The following is a 10,954-nucleotide window of genomic DNA, read 5'->3' on the forward strand; positions in this document are numbered from 1 at the left end:
CGTCTGCAAACTTACTGAGGGAGCACTAATGCTGGTGGATTTCCCTCCTGGTAAAAATGTTCCCCAGTAACAGCACATACTATTCTGAAAATACACCGGCTGAAGCTGGCACTACATTGCTGATTTTGCACTAGTGGCTCTCCACTTTCTTTGCTTACAGCTAAGGGACCTGGTGGAGGCATATAAATTCTTAATGAAGTTAAGAAAAATTAGCTGGGCCCCCTGGCTGTAGGCTTAGTAATCAACAAGTGGTACATCTGAGTGAAAAGCACCACAGAGTGCCCTGGAAGCGCAGAGTGAGATAACTTTGGGGCTATAAACATCATCAGGTGTAAGATTATATGCATAAAATGTAAACTCAGACTTGAACTAGTTCTCCATGCTAGTTAGCTGTCTAACTAGATATAGTCCATAACATAACATCTGTCTGTCTAGAATATTAACCTTGTGTAAAAACCTACTTAATGTGTGTTCTTTGTTCAGGCATCTTCATCCATACATAAAGACACTCCGCATTTGGGATATGTATAGCTTGAAAATACAAAGCAATTCTTTTTGGAAGAGAAAGATTTAAAAAAAAAAAGCCAACAAAGACGGTTTTATAGCCTAGGAAAACCCAGGCTAAGCTTTAGTGTGCTCGTCATCCTGGTTAGACCCTTGAAGAGACTCTGTTGGCCAGGCAGGCTTCAGAGAAACATGGCCTGTGCCAGCCACAGATCAGAGTCCTGATGTTGCTAGGCTGTCATCATCTGTCAATCCTCATAACTTTGACATTGATGATCTGTCTGTTCTGTGCTTACTGGGGTTTTTGCCTCTTTAGGATTTAATATCTTTACATGTTGGAGATTTTTTCATCTTCAGTCCTTGAGCTGCTTGTGTTCCCTGTCCCAGTCTGTCTGTAATTCTACCTTTCTTACTTTCTATAGACTTTGTTACAGCTCTTTTTCACCACTTTGCAATTCTCTCTTACGTCTGAGCCCAGGGCATGCAGCTGGGCTGTACTGGAGCAGGGTCAGCTGAACCCTGGGACAAGGGCAGGTTGCTGAGGCAGTTTGCAGAGCAAGAATTATACTCATTAATACTGTTCTTCACTAATTGCCCATAGATCAGTCTGGCATAGCCTGGGAGCTAGATGAGGCCATGGCATCACAGTGTGGTTATACAGTAACTTACAGCAGTTGGAGTAACATTGAGTTTCGTGCTTCTGCACTAAGCTGCCATTCTCGTTTAGAGGTAAGTCTGTTATATGTATTTTGACTACAGTGCTGTTGTATATGACCTTTATGCAAAAGATTACCAAATTATTGTTAGGTATTAATTGAGGTGTTGTAATATCTTGAACATCTATTAGCAGAAAATGGTTTAATTCTCCTCAAGTGTATCCAAAGGTCTGAGAATATTCCATGGTATTCACATTTGAATAGCCTACAGATGAACACATGAAGAAGCATATCACATATGTCCTTGAAGGGCAACTGTTTTCTCTTGGATAAGAATAGGGAATTCTGTCTGGCAGCTGTGTTGCACTCTGCTCTAGTATTTAGTGTCTGAAACACGTTAGGGTAAAAGTTCAAAAGCTTTGGCTGCTTGTGTTGCTTGCTCACTGCTACTATGTCGTAAAACACAAGATCAGCTATATTTTAGGGAGCTTTTTTTTTTGCCCAGCTCTGGGCTATGTGAAAGGTTGAAGCTGCTCCCAAAGTATTTATGTTGCTATGTAGCTATACACCTATAGACATATAGCCTATGTAGTTAACCAAACAGAAAATAGTAATGCTTCAGAGTGGAGTTGCTCTTCTGTGCAGAGGCTGGTGGGTGGATTTTGTAAGTTACTCTTAATTCACAAGGTTAGATGGTGTCTAACTAGGAAAAATTGGTCTAACAAGCAAGTGCTCCCTGTGTCCATGCAGAAAGATGTGTTCACAGTAACTGTACAAATCAAAGCATCGTATACTCCTGATATGAAAAATGCTGCAACTGATCTGAAAAGTGCAAGTTGCCATTATGGACCATGGAGTCCGAGAGAGTTAGTATGTGAAAGTAACTACATGGAGGTAAGTACTGGAAGTACAAATGGGAAGGTGCTTAAAACAAGGTAAGAAGGTAAATACTCAAAGATGCTCTCTTTGGAAACTTTTTAGATGCTGTGAATGTGTATTGGAAACAGAATTTGAATGCCTCACCATGAGCGGCTCAGTAGTAAATGCACAGCATGCATCTTGAGTTTAGTGACACATTTATATTATGCTTATATAGCCTACTAGCCAACATTAATAGCCGATAAAGTTGTGAAATAGTATTCAAAAGGTTGAGCTAACGGATTGAACTCACTGAATGTTGCCTCAACAAATCTTATTTGAGATGATAGCAAAAATGTATACTTTCTGAAGGAAGTTTCCCTACTGAATTTGCTGGGGAGAAGCAGCGGGGGGGCAGGACTCTGCTTTGAAGAGGATATGGGCTTTAACTGGAAGCAGAAAAGGGAAGATATACAAAAAATAAAAAGAACCTGAAATCAAGTGTACTACAGATAATGCACCATGCATGACGGCATTTTATGCCAATTTTTTTTTTTTTACTTGAAAGGGGTGGGAACCTCCCTTTAGGAAATGCTAGTCTCCCTTCTCAATCCTATACTGTTCTGAAAGTACTGAAAAAGACTTACAGGGTGTTGGAGACAAGTAAACAAGTGCCACCAGCAAACCCCTTACAGAGGCTTTTTCCCTTCAGGTTTTTGTCAGGAGGGAGGTTCCAGAGACTGTAAAAGACTTCATTCAAGATGAACCCGAGGACTGGACTCTTGCCTTTCCAGAGGTAAAACTACAGGTTTTCTTCCTAGTAAAAGCTAGTGCTACTTCTGGCACAACATCCTTCTATTCTATACCTGCAGAGTATAAAATTCCTTTCAAAAAGCACTTAAGTAGGAAGGGCAGAACTTCTGTACCAAATGGTTTTAGCACAGAGATCTTATACGTTAGAAATACAGACATCTGTAGGTCATGTCTCCAAGAAAGAAATGGAAACTGATTTCTCAAAGAGCCTAGAAATCAGGTCTTCCCCAGGCAAGAGACCGTGCAACAAAAACGCTCTCTAAGACCTCATGGACCAGGAGTGAACTGTGGATAGGCTTTTTTCTTCTTGGACCCTATATTTGCAATGCAGCAGTGCAGTTAATCTCCAATGATCTTAATATGGAAAGTTTTCTGCACGTGAGAGGCTGAGCAGGGGAAGGCTGGAGCCGTACCACACTAGCAGTATTTAGAATAAGGGAACAAAACTGCTGGGCAGTTCAGTACAATAAATCATTCAATGTGGTAAATAAGAAGTTACTTTGAACAGAATGTTTAAACTGCTGATTAATTTCTCTGGGTAGGCAAAAGCAGGAGAAGCCTCAATATGGCAAATAGTGTTTCATCAGCCAGAAGAAAAAAAGGCTCTGCTTGTGAGTGATGCTTGGAGTGCAGGCTATGGACTCAACACCACAGACACCAGGGTTCTGCTGCGAATACCATACACTGCTGTGCAAGTTCAGCTGGTTGAGGTTGGTATGCTCATTCTGGCCCAGCAAGCTGCCAGGATGTGTAGGTCTAACCAGATTTCTTCCTACAGGCTCAGGGAATTACCTTTTCTGCAGTGAGATCAAGTACATTTTACAAGCAGCGATGGATGATCATGATGGTGGATACTGCTGTGGCATGTCCTGTAGGTGAGAAATGCAGTACCTTACTCCAGTGCATAACTGTATAGGGACTGACTTACAACTAGAGTAATGAGCTGACAGCTTTCATATCTTGTCCCTAAGATGGTGTGGACTACACTAACGAAACAATCATCTGGACTGTTCCAAAATATATTCAACCGCTCTCTGCTGGAGCAACTAGCTTTAAGGATGTGCTTGTTGAAGCTGGTGTGGATCTACGCAAACTCTCTACCAAAGAATTGGCTTCCAGGAAATATGTGTTATCGAATGACTTAAATGCAATTACAATGAAGATACCAATAGGTGCAGAAGGTGGCTATTACAAGGTTAGTAATTTATGTTAGGTGGCAGGTAAAGTACTCTTTCTGTTCTTTTTTCTTTTTTTTTTCTGGGAAGGGATAATTTTTCATCCTGTTCCTTCCAAATGAAGGATGGGGGTGAGGGGGAAGAAAGGATATATTAAAAATCCCAAGTCCTGACCAAAGACAGCTCTTGTAAGCACCACTTGATGAAGAATTTCTTTTCTTGCAAGCACAGATGGACAGAATCCTATACGGAACTATTGCTTTGTCTCCTTCCTCAAGTTAACGCAGAGCTTTCACCTTTCAGTCCTGATGTCATACTCCCTGGAGACAGTCCTAACTGGACTGTAAAGCATGCGTGGGTTCTGTTGTATTTTACACAGACCATTTAAGAGAATGGGAACAACCTATTTGTCCACCAGACCATATGATATTGGGATGGGCTGAGACTATACATCTAAATCTAGTTGCTTGGAGTGGGCCTGAATCCTTGGCAAATGTTGTAACAAATGAACTTCAAAGGAAGTTGCAGGAGGAGCCCTTTCACTGGTGAAAGGCCCCTGTTGCTTTGAAACTTGGGAGCAGGGGACAATTTTCAAAAGGAAGTCTCCTGAGTATTCTGAGATAATCTTAAACTCTTAAGCAAAAATAGAGCCCATAATAGTGATACAACAAGTGCCAATAATAGTGATATAGTAAGTGGCACTTAGGAGTTCACGATTCCTCAGAGATGGTGTTTTTTTCACAGACTTCTCTCCCAGTATAAAAGCAGGTCCACAAAGTTGAGAAGGGCAATTGTTTGGAGCTCTAGCTAGACCTTGAGACGCTACAATGCAACTTTAACTTCAATGTAAAATCATATTATATCAAAGGTGTTGATTTGAAATTCTAGACTTCTGTGAGCAGTGGACAGCATGGGGCAAAATACACCATCAACCTATTCTTGGAACATCAGTGGGAAGATAACAAATGGGGACTAACCAAACATACTATCATCAAGGAAATAGAAACACCATTTGAACAAGTAGAAATTGCTATAACCAACAGTAAGTAGCCTAACATTGAATTTACTGAAGGTTTTGGTACTGATAAGAGCTTAATGTTACTGTCTTCCTTTTCAGATTCAAATCTGAGTGCGAGGCTAATGAATGTGACAGTGGGAACATTCCTCCCAGATGTGGAGCTTGTGAACTTAACCATTGAGGGGGCAACTGTTGCTGTATCTGAAGCTGTTCAGCATGGATATCTAACATACGAGATCAGATATGCTAATGGAAGCAAAGCCTATGTAATACAAGTTCCATTTGATGCACCAAGCATTAAGAAAGAGGTGTGTACTAACACAATGCAGCATACCATGGTATAGAAATGATGATGTCACTTGGTTATTTTTATTTCTATATATGATTTTCCTAGTACATGACAGCGGATGTGAGATCATACACCCTGAATGTCACACTTGCATTCATAACCCATCCAACAAGGGAGACCTTCACTGTCCCAGTCATTACAGTGTCCACTGTTAAAGACGCAGGTAAACTAGTGGAACTTGAGCAAAACTGTACTAACCTGGCTGCGAACTCAGCTGTTAACTGGGCTTATTTCAGCCAGGGATACTGTCAGTCCTAAATAGCCCTATTAAATTCTGACAGCTAGCATGCTGGCTGACTCTTGACTGTATTACAGTACTGCCCAGTGCAAGAGGATTTTGTGATGGGAGGAACCTTCATCTCACTATCACTCGTGGGAATGTGGACCAAAACTGGCTACCCTTCATCTCAGACTGGCGCCTGACCCCAGAGGCTGCGCAGAAGTACAACTATAGCCTGAAGGACAATGGCACTCACTTGGCAATCTCTGTCCCTTTCCTTTCTTCCCACGTGAACTATGAGGTAAGGATGCTAGCATGTAGCTATTAAAAGGCATGCTCTAGCTGTGAGATATGAACATGATACACTATGTCCTTGAAGGTCATAAAATAAAACTTCCCTTTGAGACAGGCTTCAAAGGATTAATGGAGGACTACTTTCTGCCCTTGGAAGAACACTTTAATTTTCCTTGGTTAATATTGACAGAAGTAGTCAAGAAAAAAAACATTCTGCAAGCACTTTAAGGCTGAGCTATCTTTAATGGCAATCGTACATGCAATGGAGTTTGTATTGCACTCTATTGCAAAACGGCTGAAAAAACTCATTGTGTCAGCTTCTAGATTAAAAATATCTCTCCTGTGGATTTGGCTTTGATCAGGCACTTTGCACCTTTGGCTTGTCATAACCTGCCTACTTAGGTTTTGCATACTTTAGTTGAACAGTGTGTTTTCATTCTCTCGTTTAACCTGTGATTGTCATGTCTAGGATTTTCATGCCTCTGGAATAAAGGCTTCACTCCATTTAACCTTGAAGGACGGCATCACCTTGGCCAATAGGAGGGACTTCTCAATTTCCTGCAGATTTTCACCTTCAGAGCTAATACGTAATAATATGTTGGGGATTAGCTATTAATGCTCTTTGGGTTGCATAGCTAAGTCACACAAGCCCATGCAGTCTGAAATGTTTCTAGAGTTTATATTTGCGTGATACCCTATCTACCTGATTTCCTACAAAGTAATATGCCGCGAGGCAAGTCAAAGTACAGATTGGGGTGACTATCCTGTCTAGTACAGGAGAAGGGGAAGGAGGTGGGGAACTACTTCACCTCACACCTCCAAAAGCATGAAGGTCTTAAAGGGGTTTTGGGGTTGGTTTGTGGTTTTTGTTTTGGGTGGGTTGTTTTTTTGTTTGGGTTGGTTTGGGTTTCTTTTTTTTTTTTCTTTTTAGGGAGAGGGAGGTTAGGGGTAGGAAGCTCATAAATTAGTCATTCCAAAGCTACTCATCTGGATTGAATGTATTGAATATCCTGGCTAGAAAAATCCCATTAGGAGAGAACCTGGGAGGAAAAACATGAGTAAAACCACAAAATTCACCCATGTAGCACGCATTCTACTGGCAGTTAGCTTGAAGAAAATCAAGTGTTAGTGGTGAACAGAGTCTTGCTCAAAACTTAATCCTCATGAGCTGCCAAAACACTTGCTAGCAAATCCATGCAAATCTTTGTTGTGCTAGGCTACAGAATAAAGGAGCTTGAGTCCTGATTTGTATGGATCGCTGTATTTTCTCTTTCAGAGTGCCTGCCCAATGGCACTGTGGTTATTACTGCAGTGAAATTGGTAGGAATTGCAGACCTGGACACCAGCCTGCTTGTGTTGAGGGACAGACAGTGTAAACCCAGTCTAGTGACAGAGAAGACTGCAACCTTCAAGTTCAATGTGAACACTTGTGGAACAAATAGAAAGGTAAGGGCTTAGTCACGTGAATTTTACTCTGCATTGGGGTAGGGTTATTACTAGAACTGGCAGAGATTCAGAGTTGAGCAGAAGCTGCAAGAAGGTCATAGCTGACTTTTTGATAAGTAATAATCTATACTCCTTTTCTGAGGATACTAAATTCAGTTGGGCAGAAGTTCTTATTTGGTAAAAACTGTTTTTAAGGCCAGAGGTGCTTTCTGAAACTAGTTTTCAGCTTGACACCTCCAAATTTTTTAGTAATGGAGTTGAATGTAAGTTTACACTGTTGATATACACTCATATGCCTTGCAAAAGCTGATGAGGTGTTCTTATGACTAACGGGCCCAAGACTAGAGTCGGTCCTGTTCCTGCCACCTGCGTACTGCATAAATAGAAAACAGTCAAAATAACAAAGGATCAGATCATGCTCAAATTCAGGTCAACGCAAAAGCAGCTTACTTCTGCGAGTTTTGCATCTTATGCTAGACACTTATTCTGTCAACAGAAACAACTGATCTCTTAGGCCCAGTACATTCCTTTCTGGGGTGTTAGGTCATGTTCAAAGTATTGTTAGCTAATAATCTGTTTCTTCTTGACTATGGCATAGCTGTCAGCTGTAGTCAGCTTTAGTCCAGTAGGCATAGGGCTGTTGGCTGGTAATTTCTGGACATTCCTAAGCATACTGTGCTCAGGGCAATCTGCCAGTCAAGTGAAGGGATGTGGATATTGTGTCAAAACCAAAGTAAACTCTAACATAACTGTCCTATTTGTCATGATGTGTATCTTTCAGTTCAATAGCACAACCATGGCATATGAAAACGATATACTCTATTTCAGACCTGGCAATGATACACCAGTATACCAGTAAGTGTCGTTCCCTAGAAGTTGTCCGAGGTGTTTTGGTTTCTAAAATCTAATGTTAAACCTCTTCCTTCAGACTGAAATTTGTATGCTCGTATGCAATCAAGCAAACTGTTGATGTCCAATATGAATCTAAGAAGAACCCACCACCCAGTATTAAGCCAGGCTTTGGCTCTCTTGCTCTTTCATTGAAGCTTTTCAAAGGTAACATTTATGATTAGACTTCACAGAATGGTTGAGGTGGAAAGGGACCTCTGAAGGTCATCTTGTCCAACCCCCCCTGCTCAAGCAGGGCCACCTAGAGCAAGTTGCCCAGGACCATATCCAGATGACCTTTTGAATATCTCCAAGGATGATGTAGAAACCTCTTTAAGGCCTCTAACAGAAGTTTTCCATTCCAGAATGCAATACAAATGGTCAAGTATCTATAGTGGATCAGACTCCTGTGGGTTTCCTGCTTGGTCTGGGCATGCTAGAAGTTTTGTGTAGCAGGTGTGATATCAGCTTTTCTCCCCTATCAACTCCCTAAGTGTTGCTAAGCGGGGTTAGCACTGACCGAAATAATTGTAACCTGTGTCAGGGAAGGAAGCTACATGTAATACTGCTGTAAAATGGTAACTACACTGGCAGAAAAGGCTAACTGAAGCCTGAACCAAACCCTCTCCCTGACTGGAGTGGCACTGATGCATGTTTATAATTTTTTTATCTTTCTAGAGACAGTTTTGAATAGCATCTTAACCCCAATAGGTTTTTGCAGAAGGAGGAATGGCTCTCTTCTGGGAATTCAGAACCAAGGAATACAGTTCAGATCTTTACTTTCATTACCAGTTCTTATTTTTCTGCCATCCTATCCCCATTTGCTGACACTCATATGCTCTCCCAGTTTTTATCGTTACTGTGCCAGAGTAAATGGTGGTGGCAAGAAGAATGAAGCAGAGAGTTCATGAATACTTACTCTGCAAAAAAGAAAACTCTAACATCAATGTTCTCTTCTAGAGAAATCCTATTCAGACCCCTATCAGGAATTGGAGTATCCTGTGGTAAAATACCTGAGGGAGGCACTGTATTTTGAAGTTGAACTCCTCCAGCCTGAAGATGCGAGACTGGAACTAAACCTGGATGACTGTTGGGCTACAAACTCCCAAAGCCAGGACAGCCTTCCTCAGTGGCCCATCCTTATAAATGGGTAAGGAGGGCTTCCCTACTGTATTTGGTAACTGGTCAGCCCAAGGCCCCTTGCCTTAGCTGGGAGGAAAGGGGAAGAGGACAGAAATCAACTTGGATGCATTATTTTGTCCTGAATGGGCAATTGCTGCTAGGCTGTGGAGTGCATGTCGGTGTCAGCACAGTGAACTAAGCCTTCGGGTGGCAGAGGGTCATAAGGGTGGCCAGAAGTACTTCTAGCTAACAGCTTCCAGCTGGAAAGAAAGAACAAGAAGCAACCCTGACTATGGCCAAAGGCAGGGACCATGAATGGGGAAGGCTCTAGCCATACACCTATGGCCAGAGGAAAACAGAGAGGGAAGTTCCTCCACAGTCCATCTCCTTGACTTGTTTAAAGATCCAGTTGAAGTGATGAAGGCTTAAATTAAATATGTTGTCTTTCACTTTCCCCAAAAAGGTGTGAAAACAGCGAAGACTCCTACAGAACAGTCTTCCATGAAGTTAACTATAGTCTCAGAGTAAAATTTCCTCAGCATCTAAAGAGATTTGAAGTGAGGATGTTCACCTTTGTACAAGGCACAACTCTGCTACAAGAGCAGGTGAGATGTCTCCCTGGCCTGTCACATGCTGTTGGCAGTCCCAATACGTGACCCTGGAGCTGTGCATGCAGCAAATGCCGTGTAAGACCTCAGCTGGCCAGGTGCAGCCTGGGGCTATTAGCCACCTCCTTGAAGGCATAACACTATAAGAGTAGTAAATAAACACTAGCCACTTAGCAGTGTTCAGTTCATCTCCTTTGGGGTCAGTACACATACCAGATATTTGCCAGATAAGACTCCTCTACACATAATATAAATATTCTTGTCTTGTAGCTGTATTTCCACTGCAGTGTGATGATCTGCAGCACTATGCAACAGCCTTCAGGGTTTCTTTGTCCAAGGAGATGCAATCCTGGGAAACACAGACTTGGTAAGAAAACAGGCACTTCTCAAGTCATTCCTGAATCTTTGTTCAGCAACGTGGGTCTCGGGAGCCGTGTCAGATGACAGACTCCTAGTCCTAGCATGTGCTGTACAGAGAATGAAAAGCTGAAATGTCTCACTAGACCGCAGTGCAGAACCACGTCCACACGGGCAAGTGTCATCTGGAGCAGTGCTGCTTAGGAAGGAAAACGACCAGCAGAGGTTGGTGTCAACCTTAAATTATGCTACTGAAATACCAAGCATACAGCTGTTGTAACATAACAGGCTTCTGTATGTGTCTCTTCTCCCTGAAGGTGAATACACTGATTCCTGACAGAGACTAAACAAGAACTATTGAGTTTTATGAAGTTGCAGTTAGGTGGCCTAAGCAAGCACAGCCTGCCCAGACTTACAAGTAAGGACATCTCAAAAATATCTACTGGAAAAATATATTGACGGTGTCTACTGAGAAAAGGGTCAGCTAACCAGTATGGACATATCTTTGTCTTTAAGTTAAATTACTGTGTTGCTCTCTTGTGTTCCTCTACAGTGTTGAACCCTTAGTCTTTTGTGTGACTTGCATCTGACCTAGTCTGCTCAGCTAACATGTCCAAAACTTGCGTCTAGTCACTCTGCAGTTGGA

The 10,954-nt window shown here is 41.9% G+C and overlaps 1 protein-coding gene across 1 annotated transcript; it reads left to right on the forward strand.

The window, feature by feature from the left end:
- Window positions 1–1,105: 1,105 nt before the first annotated feature.
- On the forward strand, window positions 1,106–10,395 carry LOC104069870 (zona pellucida sperm-binding protein 2-like; the record flags this gene model as incomplete). The annotated part of the gene is made up of 17 exons (XM_009581668.1): window positions 1,106–1,233; window positions 1,911–2,054; window positions 2,731–2,814; window positions 3,374–3,541; window positions 3,610–3,706; window positions 3,803–4,026; window positions 4,895–5,048; window positions 5,124–5,332; window positions 5,419–5,536; window positions 5,689–5,894; window positions 6,357–6,474; window positions 7,164–7,333; window positions 8,115–8,188; window positions 8,262–8,389; window positions 9,182–9,371; window positions 9,807–9,948; window positions 10,222–10,395. Coding segments are annotated over 17 exons (2,528 nt in total), but the record flags the coding sequence as incomplete, so codon positions are not given.
- Window positions 10,396–10,954: the final 559 nt, after the last annotated feature.

This window comes from Fulmarus glacialis, unplaced genomic scaffold (genome assembly GCF_000690835.1).
Source record: "Fulmarus glacialis isolate BGI_N327 unplaced genomic scaffold, ASM69083v1 scaffold29857, whole genome shotgun sequence".
NCBI lineage: Eukaryota > Metazoa > Chordata > Aves > Procellariiformes > Procellariidae > Fulmarus > Fulmarus glacialis.